This window comes from Delphinapterus leucas, chromosome 11, assembly GCF_059928025.1.
Source record: "Delphinapterus leucas isolate spDelLeu-1000000601 "Yukka" chromosome 11, BTC_Dleu_Yukka2, whole genome shotgun sequence".
Classification (NCBI taxonomy): Eukaryota; Metazoa; Chordata; class Mammalia; order Artiodactyla; family Monodontidae; genus Delphinapterus; species Delphinapterus leucas.
In genome coordinates, this window is record NC_143139.1 from 44,953,152 (window position 1) to 44,972,500 (window position 19,349).

The 19,349-nt window shown below is 48.5% G+C and overlaps 2 protein-coding genes across 26 annotated transcripts in view; both read right to left on the reverse strand.

The window, feature by feature from the left end:
• Positions 1 to 482: 482 nt before the first annotated feature.
• On the reverse strand, positions 483 to 8,706 carry STAC3 (SH3 and cysteine rich domain 3). 2 transcript variants are annotated; one of them, XM_022571776.3, is made up of 12 exons: positions 7,088 to 8,706; positions 6,279 to 6,339; positions 5,755 to 6,016; positions 5,414 to 5,511; positions 5,128 to 5,200; positions 3,915 to 4,012; positions 2,484 to 2,550; positions 2,252 to 2,301; positions 1,882 to 1,967; positions 1,661 to 1,712; positions 1,434 to 1,571; positions 483 to 1,255 (listed from the first exon to the last, which is right to left on the reverse strand). In XM_022571776.3, the coding sequence occupies exons 2-12, from the start codon at positions 6,336 to 6,338 to the stop codon at positions 1,157 to 1,159; spliced, it is 1,083 nt and encodes a 360-aa protein (XP_022427484.1). In that variant the 5' UTR covers position 6,339; positions 7,088 to 8,706; the 3' UTR covers positions 483 to 1,156. The 2 variants fall into 2 exon arrangements, with proteins under 2 accessions (XP_022427484.1, XP_089777032.1); XM_089920906.1 differs by lacking the exons at positions 5,414 to 5,511; positions 5,755 to 6,016; positions 6,279 to 6,339; positions 7,088 to 8,706 and adding an exon at positions 4,224 to 4,445 and having other exon boundaries at positions 5,128 to 5,146.
• Positions 8,707 to 8,810: 104 nt separating this feature from the next.
• The window catches only part of R3HDM2 (R3H domain containing 2), a 152,450-nt gene continuing 141,911 nt past the window's right edge, over positions 8,811 to 19,349 (reverse strand). For all 24 annotated transcript variants that reach the window (XM_022571757.2, XM_022571771.3, XM_022571769.3 and 21 more), the window contains 5 exons: positions 14,165 to 14,334; positions 13,005 to 13,152; positions 11,713 to 11,810; positions 11,278 to 11,362; positions 8,811 to 10,375 (listed from right to left, as the gene is read on the reverse strand). In XM_022571757.2, coding sequence (XP_022427465.1) covers positions 10,035 to 10,375; positions 11,278 to 11,362; positions 11,713 to 11,810; positions 13,005 to 13,152; positions 14,165 to 14,334 — 842 coding nt within the window. In that variant the 3' untranslated portion in view covers positions 8,811 to 10,034. The remainder of the gene's footprint in view (positions 10,376 to 11,277; positions 11,363 to 11,712; positions 11,811 to 13,004; positions 13,153 to 14,164; positions 14,335 to 19,349) is intronic.

A 19,349-nucleotide genomic window follows, 5' to 3' on the forward strand; every position in this document is an offset into this window, starting at 1 on the left:
CCAGGCTGACCCTCCCCCACCCGCCATCTAGCTCAAGACCCTCAGCCAGCCCCATTCCAGCGGCCACCCCAGGCTGCCGCTCACTGGTCCGCTCCCAGGTCCCTAAACTCCTCGTCTCCTTCAGCTCCCTTTCCTACACCTTCCCGCTCCCCGCCACCTGCCACCGCGACCTGGGCTGGTACATTTGCATATTTGCATATGCAAATATAATTTACATACGGCGCACCGCAGGGGGGGTCTCCGCTTGAGCTGCTTAGCTGTCTGCCCCGCGCCCTCTCACTTGGTACCTGTCGCAAAGGGCTGGGGCGGGGGCCGCGCGGGAGGGGTCAGGCCCCCCCCCCCGTCTCGCTCGCTCAGTTCCCGGAGGACTTGAGGAAGTGTTGCCATGGAGACGGCACGCACCCCACCCCCTTCCAGGACCAGGGTCTCAGGCTTGGTGTCTCTGGTTCTCTCCTCTCCCCCCGCCCCCCCCCCCCCGTCCCTCGCACTTCAACCGAGATCTTGCATCGCCCCCTGGCGGCCTAGCTCGGAACTGAGCCAGGTTCGGAAATGCAAGGGGCTGCCCACGGCGAAATCACTAAGAGCTTGTGGGACCTACCCTGCTACCCGATCCTGCTCCCAGCAGCAGGGGCGCGGGGGCCGTGACCCCAGTCCAGCTCCCCTTTCTTCATTGACGACAGAGGCCTTGCCTGGCGGACGCATCTGTCTCCCCACCTCGCACCATGGTAGTGAGGGGAGAGCTGGGGAAGATTCGCCACCCCTTCCTAGGCCCTCTCTCCTCCCTCTCCCCTCGGCCCCCAGTTAAACGGTAAACTTTTCTAACTTTTGTCAAAACTTTAATAAATTCGCAGCATTCGATGGTTCGCCTCAATGCCCCCTCCCGTCTCCCTAGTGGAGACGCGTTCTTTTTCCAGATCTCAAAGGCTGGACCTGAGGGGCTGCGAGTGAGGCTGCTCCCGGCACCAAGTATCCGACGCCCTCGGCGGGGGAGGGGGACGGGAACCAGTCCCTTCCCGGAAGCACCGTCACGTTCCGGCGGGCCTTCCCATCTCCCCCACCCAGCAGTATAGTTGCTTTCGCCCCTTTTCTCCCCAACCTCCACTGGGCCTGCCCAGAATGGGGTTTGGTTATCTCCCGCCAGCAGGCGTCTTCACGCCTAAATCTCCTCCAGGAAGTCGGTGGGAAACAGCCCCACCTTGCGGCCGGTGTAGACCTTGACGTAGCCACCGGCTTCATCTCCTTTCTGCACCACAATCTAAAGGATTAAGGGACGAGGGAGGAGGGGAATCAAGAGAAAACAGTAGAAGAGCTGAGCAGGGGAGTCCAGAGTTATGGAGGCCCAATCTAGCCCCATTAATGGGTTAAGATCTGCAAGAAGTGTAGTTTGCAGAGAAGCCTCTGGGCCTGGGGTTGAGTTGGGGCACCAGAGCTACCTGGTCCTTCTTGAGAGTGATCTGCCCTATCTCGCGGTTCCCCACGAAGGATCTCGTTACGCGGTGCACACGCTCTCCAGACCGGACCCGAATGATGAAGTTTGGAGGGAAAAATCCGACCTTCTCCCCTATTTTCCCCTAAAGGAGATGGTAGGGGTAATTAATCTCACAATCTCTGGTTCTAAACTCAACCCATGTCCCACCCGAGTCTCAGACATTTCTCTTACCCGCCACCACTCCTCATTGGAGTCATCAATGACTGTGATCTTCTCTCCAGGCCTGGGAGAGGAAGGAAGGGGCCTCTGAGATTTAGGAGCCTTGGCTGTGCCCAGGTCCAGCCCCAAATAGGCTCCATGCCTGAGTCCCCCCTTTTCCTTTCCCACAGGGAGCTGGGGCTCTCCCCTCTCCACTCCCAGTACACCGCCACCCCAATCCTAAGGCCTCTCACGGGAAATCCAGATCGTCCTTCTCCAGGGCTTTGAATCGATAGAGAGCCACAAAGTAATGAGACTGCTGGAAGCCAGGCTGCTTGTGCTGGGGGTGAAAGGGGGTGATGAGTCTCAGGGCACCTCTGTCCCAGACTGAGAGGCAGGAGGCAAGGCCAGGGGTATTTTCTAGACACACTACATTCCACCTCTCTTTCATGTCCCTGAACTAAGACGAATGTGTTGGCTGTGTGAGGTGGTGGAGAAGACAGGTTAATGATTGGAACCCATGGAATAAGTGTGAGCTTCTGCTGAGGCCGTAAGTGGCGTGAGTGGTGTCAGACCTAGGTTGGGGAGAGGACTGGGGTCCCCGTAGGGAGAAAATATTCTCACTTTGTCATCAGGTGTCTTCTTTTCAGCTTTCTTATCCCCTTCAGCGTTTCCTGGAATGGGAAACACCGACAAATTGTCTCTGGCTTCTGGAGTGCAGCCCTCAATCCCTTACCTTTCTGTTCCAGGGCCTCTTACCTCCAAACCTGGCATGCTCTTTGGCCCTCCATCTCCTGTGCCACAGCTGAGCCCTGACCCTCCTCCATCTCTATGGATGGAGGTGGGTGTTACTCACCATCCTGGGGTTTGCCTTCCTGTAGTCTGGCAGACTCTGGCTCCTCTTCCATCATGGCTGCTAGAGACTGGAGAGGGCACTAGAGTTAGGAAGATGCTGTCCTGGAAACCCATGCTTGCCCTGGCTCTCAAGTCAGGCCAGAGAACTAGAGAATAGGATCTCAGTGTTGGAAGGAGCCTTGGAAGAAGTATCTAGTCAACCACCTTCCTAATGGAGGGACTTCCTCTGAAACAACATGGCAGGTGACCACCCACTTTGTGCTTGAATGTAGTTGACAGGAAGCTCACTACCTTGCAAAATCCATGTCCTTTACTATAATGTCTGCCCTTAAAAATACTACAGTGTGTAAGAGAAAAATGGGCAGCACAATTTTTAGAATTCCCTTAAGAGAATAGAACCCGAGTGGGCTAGCCTTTCTGGAAGCAGTCAGATCACATTGATAGTGCCTTATAAGTCATAGCTCACTCCAAGAAATCCCTAATTTGCACCCAACTTCCATATCAACTACTTTGAGGCCAGATCTCTAGTTCTGTTTTTGTGCAGTTGATTTTCATTTTTTGATCCAAGAACAGTTAGGTATTTTTCCTTACACAATTTTGAATGATTAGTTCTTGGTCTTTCTTCGAGTCTGTAAGATTTTTGAATATATTATTCAGTGTATGAGTTTTCCCTCCTAGGTTTCCCACAAACTTAATGGGATATATCATTTATATCTTCATCTGTATCAGTGAAAAAATGTCCATAGGTGAGGACTAAGGACTAAATCATGTCATAAAGCATCAGAAATCTCCCTCTAGTTGGAAACTCCCTAAAGGACCAGAATCCTTTGTGTGCTGTCATTCAACCAATTTTAGGAATCCATCTAACTGTAACCATTATCCACATTAGTCCATCCTTGTTGTCCAGAAAGATATAAGGATATGCTAACAAATTCCTTGCTGAACTGAATACGTCTATTGTATTACCAATCTAGTAACCTATTACAAAAGGAAATGAAGGTGCTCTTGGCCACAAGCTTTGTGCCTCAGTTTCCTCATCTATAGGATAATTGGGTCAGACCAGATTATCTTCATGGACCCTTGGGGGGGCTCTAGAATTCTCTGATTAGTTGGCATGACAAGCTCTCCTCTCCAAATCCAAAAGCATAGCTTTTCCTCTGTTGCCTGGCAATGCCAGGGCCCTGGGGCCTAGCCTTTAGTTAGTTATGGTGGTTTATCTGAGAATTTCAGAAGGGAGTTCCTGGAGTAAACACATGCTATGGCAGGAGTTGTTAAACTGAGGCCTTTTAAAATTGCGTGCAAAAATTTGTCTGTTGGGTTATGTGCAATTTTAGGGGAAGAGGATCCCTACTTCTGTCAGCTTTCCAGAGAGGAGACAGGACCTACTCCATGGGGTCTCTGGAAGGCCTCAGTAGGAAAACTGGGTGCTCACATTTTTTTTATCTGCCTGTCCCTTCTTCCGTTCCTTGTTTGCCATGATCACCCCACTGCGAAGGGTTTCAAACACAGGGTCATTGCGATTGGCAGCAGCTGGTTGGAATGGGAGAAGAAAGGAGACATTACTGGGGAGGCAGAAAAAGGCTTAGAGGAAAGAGAGACCTCTTAAGTAAGGGAGAGATGGGACTGAGTAGGTGCGTGTGTGTTTAAAATTAGCAAAATGTCAGCTGGGTATACCTAGGGTCATCAATTTATAAAGAGCTCTAAAGACATCACTGGAAATGTGATGGAGAAAAATATTTACCAGCACTCCTTCCAGGCAGAGCATTATATGATGTTGGAAAGACAACTCTGCTAATGAGTTGCTTGGGAGTTGGGGAATGCTCAGAATCACTATTTTCCTTTTAAGGAGAGTGGTCCTTTAACTGCTGGCTTTTGTTCCGCTGAGTGGCATGTGCAAGCTGGGGTACTACCACCAGTGGGTTCTTCTTTCTCCATCCATGCTCCTCACAGAGTTCAGCCTCTCCTCCAAATAAATGTTGAGCAAATTGTCAACAAATACACTTTTTTTTTTTTTTTTTTTTTTTTTTTTTGCGATACACGGGCCTCTCATTGTTGTGGCCTCTCCCGTTGCAGAGCACGGGCTCCGGACGCGCAGGCTCAGCGGCCGTGGCTCACGGGCCCAGCCGCTCCACGGCATGTGGGATCCTCCCGGACCGGGGCACGAACCCGTGTCCCCTGCATCGGTAGGCGGACTCTCAACCACTCCGCCACCAGGGAAGCCCTCAACAAATACACTTTTAAGGGTTGCCAAATTATGAATCTGCCCAGGATGCCCACAGCTCTTGGTCTGGCCCTGAGTCTGGCACTATGCTCTAACAAGGATGAGGACAGTCTGCTTCATGCTTAGAAATGGTTTTGCATATGAAGAGCAGAATTTGAAGTCAGGCAGATGAAGGTTTCAGTCTTGGTTCTGCCTCTTTCTTATCTGTCTCTTTCTTACTGTACAAAGCCCGTGCTAAATCTTATCTCCCTCTGTTATAAAACAGGGGAATACTGACTCTGCATCCAAGATGGCTAAAATATTAGATTGAGCGAAAACCATGGGAAATAGAGTCTGTTTCAGAATTTGGCTTCTCAATCTGGAGATCGTGCTGAAACCATCTCTAGGCTTGCCCATTCCCTCAGGTCCCGTATGGGGCACTTACAGAGATCTTTGACACAAGCGTACTGCTGGTTGCTGTAGAGAGGGGAGCTATAGGCCCGACGGAAACCAGGGGGCTGTAGGATTGGATGGGAGAAAGCATTAGAGATAACAAGGTAGGGCCCAGAACCCATCTCTCCCGTGAGTATTCACCCCTTCTTAAAGTAAGAGATGGGTTGAGGAAAAAAAAGCGGGGAAATGGGTGGGATGATTTGAGGAGGGACTGGCAAGGAGGTAGCTGGCAACACGTCCCCTCCCTTCTACTTTCTTGCTCCCCAGAGCCTACTCACGATCTTGCCGAAGCATCTCTGCATCTCCACATAGGACTGACAGTGTTCGTGGATGTTAGTTTTGCAGTTCTTACAGCGAAGCCCAAATTTGTTGTTGACTTGGGAGGTGGGGAGAACATCTGGGTGAGGTTCCTGATTTCCCTTCCCCTTTGTACCATTGCTGCTACTCTAGCTCTTAGGTCCTTTTTTTGTCTGGGACCCAACACTCTCAGTCTGGAATAGTATTTTCTTAAAGCCAAATCTTACCACAGCCTGTCTGATATACAAATACTCCTTTCCTAAACCCTTTCCCCCACCCCCTGCCTTCGACATCACACTCTCCACTTCCCTTCATGACTCACGCACAATCATCCGGGCACAGACATCACAGAACTTGGGCTTCCTGAAGAAATGATCTTTGAATTTGTGGGGCTTATCATTAACAAGCTTAGGAGGTTCTGGGGGTGGCTCCTCCTCCTCTTCTTCCTCCTCTTCCTCATAGATGTAGTAGATGGGCCCACCCCCAGCTCCCACTGCCTCCCCATTGGCCTGGGGCTCTGGGGGAAGCTCCATCTCCTTTGTCCCTGTAGACTCCTTCCTGAATAATTGCTTCAGCCGCTGTAGCTGAGGGAGGGAGTGAAGGAGACCCAATGTTAAAAGAACTGTCTTGCTTTCTAGAGTAGGTAAGGCTGAAGCTAACTACATTTTTCTAGCCTGGGGCAAGGGGCACACCCCAGGATTAGGGGGTATTGGGGGCTGTGGGTGCTAGCTAGCGTTTTAACAATAAATTAGTCATATACAAGTGAGATCAATTCAAGCACTTTTCTTCAAGGGCTGCAGCGGTTTCCCAGCTCCCCCCACCCAGTGGTCAGAAGCCCAGACTCACCCCACTTTGCCGAGTCTCTGCTGGGAAGGAGGAGGACTCCAGCACCTCCTTTTCTGTCATCCTGCAAGAGGTTGGACCCCACTGTGAAATCTAATACCTGACTGCCATTCTTCCCGCCCATATTCCTGTCCCTTGCAGTGGGGTGGTCCTTGAAGGGGAGGCTTTGGGAGAAATTTGGTTAAACAAAGATCCTTCCATAAGGCTTATGAGCAGAAAGATTCCATGCAAGTCCAGAGAAAAGCCCAACAGACTACAGACCTTCCCAACCAGTTCCTCAAACCAATAACCATACTTCTACCATGAGGGGCAACCCCAGAGTTTACACCCCCAAGACAGTGCACAAGGCTGTGTGGTTTAGGGATTTTCCTACAGGTACTCTGTTTCTCTTGGGAATCTGTGGGCAATAGAAATGTGACACACACCTTCCCAGATCCCCTTTCAAGAGGTTTAATGTGTGTGTCCACAAGCATGCGAGGAGGGATGGGCTGGGGACATTTGTTCTCCTCTACCTCTCTCTTGAGCCCTGGGGGCCCAGTGCCTAGTTCCCAGCCTGCCTCAGGCCTCAGCTATTTTAAGTTTTCTGAGTAATATGAGCCTTTCCTTCCCTTACTACTCCATTCCCCTGATCCCACCCCCACCCCACCCTCTAATCCTAGCTCTTGTCCTGGAGTAGAATAATAATAATTTTACTCCTAAAACCCAAACTACTCACAGACAAGCAGAGAAATGAGGCAGCGGAATAGACTATGGATTGGGGAAGCTTGGGTGAGCAGTCCTGGAAACGGAAAGAGGATGAAGAGGCAACTTACGTTTGGAATTCCCTAAGTCAGTCCACAGCCTGTGGAGGAAAGAGGGAGCCCCTGGGATCTTGACGGTGGTGCTGGGGGAGGGCTGGTCTTCTTCCTTGGGGGCTAAGCCCCCCCAGTACTCTCTGTACTCACACCAGCTACCCAGACGGTGTTTGTAGACCTCCTAGCCTCTCGCCTTGGTGTCAGAGCTGCAATGACAGGGCTGGAGGAAAGTGGACAGCTGAGCGACAACAGCTGACACAGAGAAATTGGACACGGGGAGGGCTGGACCCTAACTCCTCCCATCCCCCCAGAGCTGCTGTTGCCTGGTTTTTCATCTATGGTGTGCAGGTCAGAACTGGCTAAATTCAGGAAGGGACATGCCGCATACTCATATGGGTGATTTTTTTTTTTTTTGGTCACACTCTGTGTGTGTGGCTTGTGGGATCTTAGTTCCGCGTCCAGGGATGGAACCTGGGCCCTCGGCAGTGAAAGCGCGGAGTCCTAACCACAGGACCGCCAGGGAATTCCTTCATGTGGGTGATTTTAAATGACTAAAGGTGAAGATGAATTATAAACAGGCTTCTCCATCCTTTTCCCAAGGTCCAAACATCTCTCCAATTCTACCCTCCCTGGATCTACTTTAGGAACTAGCCTTCGACTTCTCAGCCACCATCTTCTTGTGGCCATGTTTTTTTTTTTTACCCTCAAGCATCGATCTAGCCTCCAATCTTTAGGAAGGAAAGGGCTTGGAAACTGGTGAAGAAAGGAACATTTGAATTTTCAGAGCTCTCCTATCAGCCAAACTAGATTGCTTTCTTATCCAAGGGTAGTTAGAAGGGTACCTTGCTGCTATCCTGTAAGGGAGTGAAGAACATGTAGTACTGCTTTGTTCCCTCCAGCTGCCCCCAGAGATATCTTTCCCCTATTCCTCTAAAATCTTGTCTGCAGGGTGAAAGGAATTCTAAGAGCTATTAAAAAAGGCCAGGCTGGGACTTCCATCTGAGGGGTTCTGGGGGAGTGAGGGTCTAATGATCACGTACAGATTGTTTTGTTAATATTGGACAGAAGGCAATAGCTGTCACACATGGAGTTTTTATCATCTGTAAGTAACGTCCCCTTTCCCATGGGAACTGCAGACTCTTGGAGGTAGGATGGCCAAGCCTCAAGCTTCCTTTATCATTCTGATTCCCTGATTCCATCTCTTTCCTCTGATGCATATGATCTGATGGGTCAATGAGGTATCTGGCATTATCTCACAGGGATGCAGTCTTTTCCTAGTCTGAGCTGTGACATGGCTGAAAAAGGAGATACTCCCATCTCAGAGCAGAGCAATTTGGAGGTGGTAATGTCATGCTGCTTTATCCCTTGTATCTGTAAGAAGTAAAGGATTATGTTGGAGGTTGGGCCAGACAAGCTTCAGAGGAGGCTGGCTAGAGAGATACTGCTACCCAGACACAAGGGATTTCCAGGGCAATGTGCTATGTCATTTCTGCCTACTGTTCTTTTTTCCTTAAGGGGTGGGTGACATTTTTCAGCAGGGGCTGCTGGATGGTTCTGGGTCAACAGGCTCTTTAATGGCCCTCGTCTGACAGGCTGCACAACAACAGGGCTAGCTTTGGGAAGACAGAGGAAAGCTCTATTATCTTACAGGCAAGTGACTTCTGCTCTTCACCTTTCTTCAGCTGCACAGGACAGGGACTGCTAAGCACACCTGGATAGTATGACATCTTGGCACAGCAAGTTCAATTGATGTAGCTTTTATTGTAAGAAACATGCGGTTCTGTTCCTGCCAGGTAGAACCCAATCCTCTGGCTTCGGGATTAAAGAAAGGCCCAAGTCCTCCATCCCTGAAGAGTTTTCAGAATATGAGATGGACAGGTATGAAGCAAGCATCTCGACCCAGTTTGGGACGTCACTCACACTCCTCTGGCTTAGCTACCAGGGCCCTAAATGTGTATCACAGAATTAACAGGGTGGAAGGAACCTCGGAGGTCGCCTAGTCAGTCCAAGTCTCTTATTTTACTGGTAAGAACTCAGAGGTCCAGAGTTGAGAGTGATGTGCTTGGTAAACCACAGTTAGTGGCAGAGTCCCATTACAGACCCAGCCATTTATCAGAATTATTTGTAAGGAGTAGGACAGGATGCAGGGAATAGTGTTAGGAAGATATGTGTGCATATGCCAGAGAAAGCCATCCCAGCCCGCATCAAATCCCTCCGACCCCACCCATACCAGGGTGGCAACAGAAAACGGACTGATGTCCAGTGACAGATTTTCTTTTTATATTTAAAAACAAAATCAACCCCCCCCGAAGAACCCCCCAACAAACAAAAAATCAGATTAAATAAAATTTACAGTGAATATACCCAGCAAACATCTGTATGTGCAATTAAATACTGTGTCTGTTACTGCAGCACAAACCTCAAACAAACAATATACAAGTGTTCTGGGGGGGTGGAGGGAGGCCCAAGTTTTAACTCTGTGGGGTTTGGGGAGATAAGATGGGGTGGGAGAAAGGGGAAATCAATTTTATTTTTCTTAATTCTGTCCATATAAATATATTCATAAGGACCAAAAAAGAAAAGGGAGCTTGGGATGGTGAGGAAATAGGAGAACATGGGAGTATAGGACCCTCCCAATTCTACCTGACCAAAAAATATGAAAGAATTAATTTCATGGTGAGAGAAGAGATAAAAAATCATAGAAGAGGATGGGAAGGAGAGGGAAGCAGACATGGGGCCAACCAGGGAAAAAGAGGGACCCTTGGCAGGGGAGTGAGAAAGAGTTCAGTGCCAGTGTGAGTGTCTGTCTCTGTTTCCATCTTCATCGCTACTGTCTTAGGCTCCAGTTTAGTGTCTGTCTGTGGACCTTACCTTACCTTCTGCCTCTGTCTGTGGTCTGACAGGACCCCCTGACCCCCTCTACCCTGCCCCACCCCTGCCATGCTGGTCCCTTCTTCTCCTCCATTTATTGGGAGCTGGCTCGCTCCAGGATCCTCAGGTCATAGTTCTTTTTGGCCACTCGAAGTTTGAAGCGACTCACAGAGTTGTTGAGGCGAAGGGAGGCATTTTGGGCAGCCAGAGGGCTGGGGAACACAGCCACGATGGTGTACAAGGCAGCAAGGTCCGAGTGGCGGCCATTCTCAGCAGTCCCACCGTTGTCCCCCACACCCCCACCAGGCAGCCCCTGAGCATCCTTGAGCCACTGGATCTTGGCGCCAGACATGGCAAGCTGAGTGAAGAGTTTGTCCGCCTCGGTACGGGTGATGCCCTCAGGGAGATCTGTCACCTCCAGCACCCGTCCCAGGACTGGAAGGGGAGGAGACAGGACATGGTTGTAAGAGGTATAGAGTAGGAAGGACTGGCCAGCAGCCCAGCAGAGGAGCATCCAGCTGACCAAGTCTGTATACAATGTCCTCAAAAGCCCAGCCTTTCTCACTTGGCCCTTTCCTCCCTCCCCAAATCAACCCAACTCCCTACCATCCAGACTCTGATCAGGGCAACTAGGAGACACAAAGGAAACTTTCTCTTCTCCTAGCCTAGAGATGTAGGCAAGAGGAGACTGGGAATCAGAATCCCAGATTTAAGATCTGGAAACCTATACCTCAGTTCTCTCACAGGGTGCAATTACTGTGAAGGAAGTGTGGCTTTTGGTTATGTTATTTCACAAAGTTAATAGCTCAGTCTGAAATATGTTCCATTCCCTTCCCAGAGGCTGGTCCAGGTAGATTCCTCTTTCTTATCATCTAGGGAAGTCAGTTTCCCTTCCTTACCTTGTTTAGCAAACTGCTTCAGTAGGCGAAACCCCAAGAGATCTTGTTATGCCTAGTATGGAAGGCCTGCAGGAGGAGAGTTACTCCCCCATATTCTCTTATCAAGCCTCTCCTAAACTGGGTCTAGAACTACCAAAGGTAGACATCCTAGATCAGCGTCAGGACCACTTCCACAAGACTGTCTGTTAATAGCAGGCTCAACAAGCCCCATCATTGTGTTATTCCAAATTTTCACCCTCATCTTCCCTAGGACTTGGAATGGCTTGGTAAGGAGGACTGAGACACCTCACTTCTCCAGCTTCTCCTTGCTCTTGAGTACGAAAAGGTCCTCTTTTGACTCCCTACCCTAAGCTGGCTTTTCTCACCATCCTGGGCTGGTAATGCAAGGCTGGAGGGGTTAAGCACCTTCTTTTGGGAATTCAGCATCCTGTCACTCACCAACGTCTGTTGTCCCCAGGTCAGTGGAGGCAGATTTGAGTGCTTGTCTCTTGCTCCGGTTTCCATGCTTCAATCCACTCTGTCCCTTCAATATTCGAAAGATAACTCTCATTCCAGGTAAACAATGACTGCCTTACATCCCAGTCTGTCTGAGAGATTAAGGAGCAGTACCCAACCCTGAGGACCCCATCCCACCAGGCAGTCAGATTGGCCAGAGAGTGGCCACTGAGAAACAAAGAGCCTCTCCCTCTTGGCACTGGGGAAGGGGTGAGAGGAATGAGTACAGGAGTGGGGTAAAGGCTCTTCCCACTTCGTCCATTCTCTCTGTGTTGTCTCTCTTGTCCACCCAGCTAGTTGAGGTGGATGGCTCAGAAGCAGGGGCCTGGATGAGAAGGGGACTCTGATGGCCCTAAGGCTGATAGGAGACACCCTTACCTGGTGCACCGTGTAAGTTGACTGGCCATGGAGCAAGGGAGGGCAGATGGACAGATTGTACTGTAATGGCTGGCCCAAGAGGGAGTAGTGACCATCACCTAGGGAGGAAGAGCAGATGGTTTTCTGAAAGTTTGAACTACATGGTATGACTTTTATGAGACTTCATGGGGCTTTGGAGATGGACAGCAACAATGCATACTATTCCTACTTCATCTATGATAGGAGTGCCCATGTCACTGATTTAAGAGTTTTCTCTCTTCCTAAACCCCTTGGCTCTCAGCTGTAGCTCAGACAAAAGGAGTTATTAGGTTCTTGCACCTTTGAAGAAGGGCTCTGTCCATTGAAGACAAAAGGCCCTGGAGGAAACCTACAGACCCTTATGACTGTCTTTTATTTCTCATACAGTTTCTTTTCACCTTAAACCCAGGGCTCAAGTTTCTGACTCACATGAGAGGCAATACAATGCAGTGGAGAAGAACACAGACTTACAGCCAGACTGCCTAGGTTCAAATCCTGGCTCTGTTACTGAAAATGGGATGTTGGGTATGTTTTCCTCTCATTAGCACTGCTGAGGTTAAATGACTGTAAGACACTTATAGCACCTATAAAGTAAAGTACTTATAAGTAAAGCACTTATAGCAATGCTTGATACATATTAAGTACCATGTGTTACCTATTATTGGTGATAAATACTATATTTCAGAGCACTCTGAAGTTTTAATCCATATTTTCATCTTATTTTTATACTGCTTTTGATAGCCACGGCAGAAAGCAGATAAGATTATTTCCATCTTATGTGTGATTACCTCATTTTATATATTAGGAAACTGAGGTCCCATTTTAAGTAACATGTTCAACATCACAAAGCTAGTTAGTTGTAGAACTAGAATTTGAACCCAAGTCTTTTAACTCAAATCCAGTATTCCCTCTTCTAAAACCATAACGTTTCTGACAAATACCGTTTCTGACACCACCCCATATTCCCAACCCTCAGACTCAGTACTGATGGATTAAACTCTTGGTTGTTCATTAGAAAGTTCAGTGAACTTCTTTTCCCTGGCTCATAGTCACCAGGGACTTGGAAGTAAATACTAAAAATCTAACGGAGATCTAGAGTAAATTAACTATGGGCAGCACTAAAGAGGGGCAGGTGTCTTTGGTCTGAACAGGGCCAGAGTTGGATGACCAGCCACACCGCTTCCCTGCCTGTTGCTGCCCTCTCGATCTCCCCACTTGGGAATGGGATGCGAATGGTGAATTTGACAGCAACCAGCCCTTATCTAACCCCTTACCCTGTGCTGGACCCCCAGGACGGGGGAACTGTGTGAGGACAGGAAGGGGACTGAGTCCTGTGCAGACGTTGCTGAGGCTGGTGACAGGAGAGGGTGCTGGAGACTGAGTAGGAGATGTGACAGGGCTGCTGCTCATTTGTGTGTTGGCCTGTGGGAGAGAGAGGAGTACACATCATACATACACCAAACATTACCCTCTGGGTATTCCTGTGGCTTGGCTTAAAAGTCACCTCTCTCATGGGCTTCCCTGGTGGCGCAGTGGTTGAGAGTCCGCCTGCTGATGCAGGGGACACGGGTTTGTGCCCCGGTCTGGGAAGATCCCACATGCCGTGGAGCAGCTGGGCCCGTGAGCCATGGCCGCTGAGCCTGCGCGTCCGGAGCCTGTGCTCCGCAACGGGAGAGGCCACAACAGTGAGAGGCCCGCGTACCACACACACACACACACACACACACAAAAGTCACCTCTCTCAAAACAACAAAAAAAGTCACCTCTCTCAGGAAACTTCTCTTGCTGAACTCTGTCAAAGTCAGACTGCTCCTTCAAACTAGCCCTAGTCCCTAATTAGTTTGTGTTATTATTATTTTAAATTTTATTTTATTTTTGGCTGCGTTGGGTCTTCACTGCTGCGTGGGGGCTTTCTCTAGTTGCGGCGAGCGGGGGCTACTCTTCATTGCGGTGCGCAGGCTTCTCATGGCGGGGGCTCTAGGCGCGTAGGCTTCAGGAGTTGTGGCACGTGTGCTCCGTAGTTGTGGCTCACGGCTCTAGAGCGCAGGCTCAGGAGTTGTGGCGCACAGGCTTAGTTGCTCCGTGGCATGTGGGATCTTCCTGGACCAGGGCTCGAACCCGTGTCCCCTGCACTGGCAGGCGGATTCTTAACCACTGCGCCACCAGGGAAGCCCAGTTTGTATTATTTTAACATCCACTTTTTGACATACTGTTTTAAGTATTCCCTTAGCATTTTCAAGCATGTGTCCCATCTGCTACCTTAAATCTTAGGTTCCTTGAAAGAAGATGCTCTCCTCTATTTCTTGTGTTTCTTCCCAAAAAGTGCCCAGGGAAAGACAAGTAACAGAGGTTGCTCAGTCAATGGCAAAGATTACTTCCTGAGAAGAATCTGGTTACCTCCCTGCTAAGACAAAGCTGGGTTGCAGGGACTCACCTGGGGGCTACTGTCAGGACTGTACAAGTCTCCAGGTTTCTGCCCCCGCTGGTCCATGCTGTAATATTTACAGTGACTCCACTGGACCATGGACGGGTTCTGGGGGTGCTGGGGTCCATTAGGGACATTCAGCTGCATGACCACCACACCTGGTCCAGAAGGTGACACTCCTGGGTGGCAGGAAAAAAGCAGTTGGTTGTGCATTCAAACTACATTTTAGGCCTGTCAGCTAACCCTAAGTGGGAAAGCCAGTAAGCAAATCCACCTACTGGCTTCAGGGTCACTTAAACTGTGTCCTGCCAGGAATCTGAGATAGTTGCTGATTTGGTCTCTGACCCTCTCTCAGACCAGTGGAAACTTCGAACCAGTGGAAGTTTGAGTGGAAGATGCCAATGCCCTCCTGGCCTTCACCTGGTGGGGGGTACTTTGGTATGATTGGCAGAAAACTACTTCATTTCTGTCAAAGTTCCCAGGTCAGACTGCTCAAATGTCTGGGCATGGTACAGGTCCCAGTCTGGGGCCTGGGCCAGGGCTGCAGGCACGTGCAGGCTTTTCTGGTAATGGCTGCAGATAAGTCAGCGATCTCTGGTTGTTCTGGAGAAGATAAATGTGCAGGATATAATTCTTGGGCAAGGGTTGGGTGAATTGGGAGCATTTCAAGTAGAGGGAATGGCATAGAGATGTATGTCATGCTCAGGAAATGACAAATAATTCAAGGTGCTAAGGCACAGGGGCTATGTAGGGGAAGTAGCAGGAGATGAGATACATTTATTCATTTATTCAACAAATGTTTATTGAACATTTGTCTATGTGCCAGTTCCGATGCTGGGCACTGGGTATACAAAACAAACAAACAAACAAACAAAAAAGACTGGTCTCTACCCCCATGGAATGAACAGTCTATTAGGGAGTCAGACATTAAATAAATAGCTGGTGTCAGAGTCTGAAGCACATTCTGGTAAGGGTCGTATCCTGTAGGTGTTGGGAACAGGACTTGTGTTTCAGAGAGCTAACCCAAGTGGCCGAATGCAAGATGGCTAAAGGGAGGGAGAGACTAGTGACCAGAAGACTAGTTAGGAGGCTACTGAAACAAAACAAAGTGATTATGAATTAGAGCAGTGACAGCAGAAATGGAGTGGGAGGGTGAGACTCTCTGAAGGTTTTACTGACAGGTTCAAGGTGACTGACTGGATGCAGCCCTGAGGTTTTAGCCCAGGCAACCATAGATATGGTCTTACCCTCTCACAGTCTGGGGGAAGGAAAGGGCTCAATGAGGAGGAACATTAAGTCCTGACTCTTCCTCATGGTGAAAAGCAAGGTAAGGGGTCAGGGAGAAGCAGTTTGATAGACAGTTTCTGCTGGGAGAGATGAGCAGGAGCTCTGCTTCCCCACGGGGGACTGTCCAGCATGAGGCTTTGCCCTTGACCCTCCAGACTATATTTCTGTGGATGGACAGGCTGAGTTCATGTGTGTGTCTGGTGGTAGAGAAATGGGACTGAGGGTCGCTAGCTCGAAAACCTGCTGCAATGCTGCTGCCTTCATGGCTCAGTGCTCTGGGGCTGCCACTGCTGCCGCCATCGCACTGCTTCCTGTGCTGGGAAATGTTGCAGCCTCTGCCCTGGGCACCAGTCATGCTGGGAAGTGAGCGTGATTGCTTTTCTCAGGTAGCATCGGTCAAAGGAAAGGAAAAGAAACAGTGGGAGGTCTGAGAGAACAGCTCAGGAGACACAGCATCTGTTGTACCCTATTCCCCAGTTTGTGCCCACCCCCATCCTCTAGGGCTCATATAATCAGACAGCACAAATACTCAGAGTGACAGGCTCGACAGGCTCACCTCTCCCCTTCCCCTGCCAAAGAGGACAGGGTATTCATCAGCATGGCTCGTAAAAGGGCCATAGGAAAACTGTACAGTTGTGAGGTGGCAGGCATTTAACAACTCCCCCTTTACTATAGTTGCTCTGGGCATTGTACTTCCCCACCCTAAGAGCTGCACCTGCTCCCATGTTCTTTACCCACAAAACTGCAACTGATCTTATTCAGACAACTCACTGCTACCTGAGGGGGCCAACGTAAAAATAATCGAATGTATAGCTTTTCTGGAAGGCAGCTTATAACCTGAGCCTATTGCCCTGGGCCAGGAAAAGGTAGAGGATGTGTGAGTATGTAGGGTGTGGGCATAAGCAAGGCAGTAGAAGTTCTTTCTAATACCAACATGTAGCCGTAAGGAGCTATTAGGGGGCTAAAGTGGAGGGGGAAAGAGAACAAAGTCCTCATATTATTTTCTCTGATCGCAAGGAAAGCAAAGGCAGGGTTCCTAGTTGCAGCCTCATTCCTGAGCTCCTTCCCTCACTGAGTCCTCTCCCGCTGGCCTGGAGTGTTGTACCTTCACTCAGCTGAGGACAGAGAGCACTACTCTGCTGATGAGATGACCTTTATGCTTCTCTTCCTCAAGCCAGAAGCTGGTGGCATCCGTTAGCAGCTGAACTGTGGCTACTTCTTAATGCACGTGGCAAAAAATCCCCCAAATCTCCCAAAACGAAAACCCCCCACGGCACTGCCCAGTGACAGCGCTTCCACATAATCACGCTGGGGGAAGGAGCCTGGGTTGGAGTGGGAAGGGGGAGAAGGGAGTTGAATAAGGAAATCAATTTCAGCTTGAAAGCTCTGAAAGGAGAGGGAACGTGTGAATGGCTTTTTAAGTGGCATCATTAAACCTGGGCAGAAAGGTCGATTGGGCAGAGCAAACCGCATAAATATAAACAGATGACATTTATGTCTGCCAGAATTGCTTTTGTTTAGTTTTTGCTTTGTTTTTAAATCGCTGAGGTAGAAAACTGATAAGGCTTCTTCCTTACCATCTGAAATGAAATCTATGGAAAGGAATGTCCAGAGAAATAAAATCCCACAGGCATCTTTCCCAAATTACAGGACAGAATCCTACAGTATCTTCGTAGTTTTCCATTATTTTTGGTGGGGGAGAGGGTTATCTTCAGGGATTGGGGATTGAAAAGAGTTAGTCTCAGCTTTGGAAAGCCCTCAGCTACAAAATGAGCCAGTAAATAGGTGAGAAGCTATTTCTGTATGTACCTCACTCTGGCCCTGCTGCTGTGTCACTGTGAGTTGAGAGTCTGTGCATAGGTTTCACTGCCATTTCATGTCTGTGTGCCTCTTCCCCAGACAAGCATCCCTGTAGAAACCTCAAGGGACCTGCAAGTCACTATTTTAGTGGGAAGAAAAGTATTTCCTGAGGTTATGGTTATATCTAATATCATAGTGGAGGAATTAACGTCCAGGCCTGGGGGTAAACTGGGCAACTACAAAAATGTATTAAGAAACTGGAACAATTGCTCTAGGAACAGCCAATCCTAACCCCTACCTTTATTTTTGGAAAAGTGACCATGTTGCTACATGGAAGAAGGGCGGGTGACTGCCCTCTGAAGGTGACATAGCAGCCCTTGTGGGGAGTGCCAGCCTTCTATCTTTCCAGTAAAGGGAAAACTGGAAAGGAAGGTGTAAGAAGCACTTTTTCTTTTCTTCCACTTCCTCTTAGATTCCCATGAGCAGGGATTGAAGACTTTTAAGATTGATGCTATGGTGAATAGGTCTCTTAGATGATGTGGGTGGAAGAGAGGGTCCCATCATCTAGGAAAAGTACAAGGGGTCAGTCAGAAGCCTAGGGTCAATCAGGTAGCCAGAAGGAAAGGAAATAAAACAGAAAATTCTAAAGCAGCAAGGAAATTAGATGATGGAGAGGGTTTTGTCTATTTCTATTAATTTGGGAAGAGCCTAGATTATCTCCTTCCAATCCCAGTCCAGATCTCTAGTGCTGCCAACTTTCAGAACAATAGCTGTTTCAGTTTACTTAATTAACCCAGCACTAGGTCCAGAGTAGGTACTGAAAAATTATTTTCACTTGATTTGTTTCTAATTCATCTTGTATTTGCAGACGAAGAGACATAACTGCGGAGACCCAACAGATATACCGATATACCACTAAGGATATATACAAAAATTCACATACAAGTATACCCATATGCACACGCACACACTTATTTTAACAAACAGGAGAGAAAATGCCCTGAGGTGCCAAGCACCACCACAGGCTACAGCAGTTCTTGGAGCTGGTTTCTATAATTTCCATACCCCGCTGGGAATTTCAAGGTCAAGTGCCCCTGGCGGACACTAGGAGAAACAGCTAGAGAGACCAATAATGTAATAAAGGGTAGTAAAGGTTGGTGAATTTTAAAACCTCATCCTGTAAGAGATCCATGGTTGGTCTGGATAAAGGAAGAAGTCATTACATTGAAGGTAAGAACTAATCATGTCTTGTGAGCAAGCTTAATTCTGGAATCTACTCCAGAGCACCTAACATAGAGTACAGAAAATCTTATGTGAAAAATATTCCATTTCTAAAATGAGAAAAATTGGCAATATACCTCCTTCTCACCAGAAGAGGGAACCCTGACATTCCCACAATAGAGCTGCATGGGGATGGCTGGAGGCTACCTTAACCTCCTCCCCCCCAGAACCCGTGAAGTCTACTTAACTACAGCATAATGATATGTCAGGGTCGGGTGAAAGGGAAACAAACAGGAGCAGTTGTACTTGGTGTATTGGGGGAGCTCTTGGCAACGACAGATAGTGAGAGGCTGCAAGGCATAAGTCTATTCACCTGGGATAACTGGCCCCTCCAAAGAAGGCCTTTAGCTATTTAACATGATATCCATTTATTTCCTACTGGAGGGAAACGAATAGAGGACAGAAACCTGTTGAAAATGTGTTACTGAGGATGTAGCATGGGTTATAGAAAGTGAAAAGACCCAAGTTCAAGCTCTAGGACTGTGATCTTAGGCAAGTCATTTATTCTCTTTGAGTCTTAAATTTCCTCTTCACTAAGTTGTGGTGAGAATGAAAATGACACAGTATATGCGAGCACATATGAAAAACCACTAAACAAATCTAAGATATGATTTTAAAAGCATTTTATGATAAAATGCTGATTTTATCAGCATTTTAAAAGCATTTTATCAGCCTCCTTCCTTGTTTTCTCCCAAGAGAAAAGAAAAGCTGTTTACAGGAAGAATGAGTGCAACAGACAGAAGTAAGCACTCTGTGTTTCAAAGGCATGTGAGTGGTGAGCGTAGTGCTGGATTCAGCAAAGAGGGAGAGGGGGAGGGGGAGGGGG

Excerpts from the sequence above, each read along its gene's own strand:
- STAC3 (XM_022571776.3), bottom strand. The coding sequence starts at position 6,338 with ATGACAGAAAAGGAGGTGCTGGAGTCCTCCTCCTTCCCAGCAGAGACT. Across the intron at positions 5,201-5,413 it reads AGAGATGCTTCGGCAAGATC|CCCCCTGGTTTCCGTCGGGC; the intron begins GTGAGTAGGCTC and ends CCAATCCTACAG. Across the intron at positions 2,551-3,914 it reads GACAGGCAGATAAAAAAAAT|TCTCTAGCAGCCATGATGGA; the intron begins GTGAGCACCCAG and ends TGCCCTCTCCAG.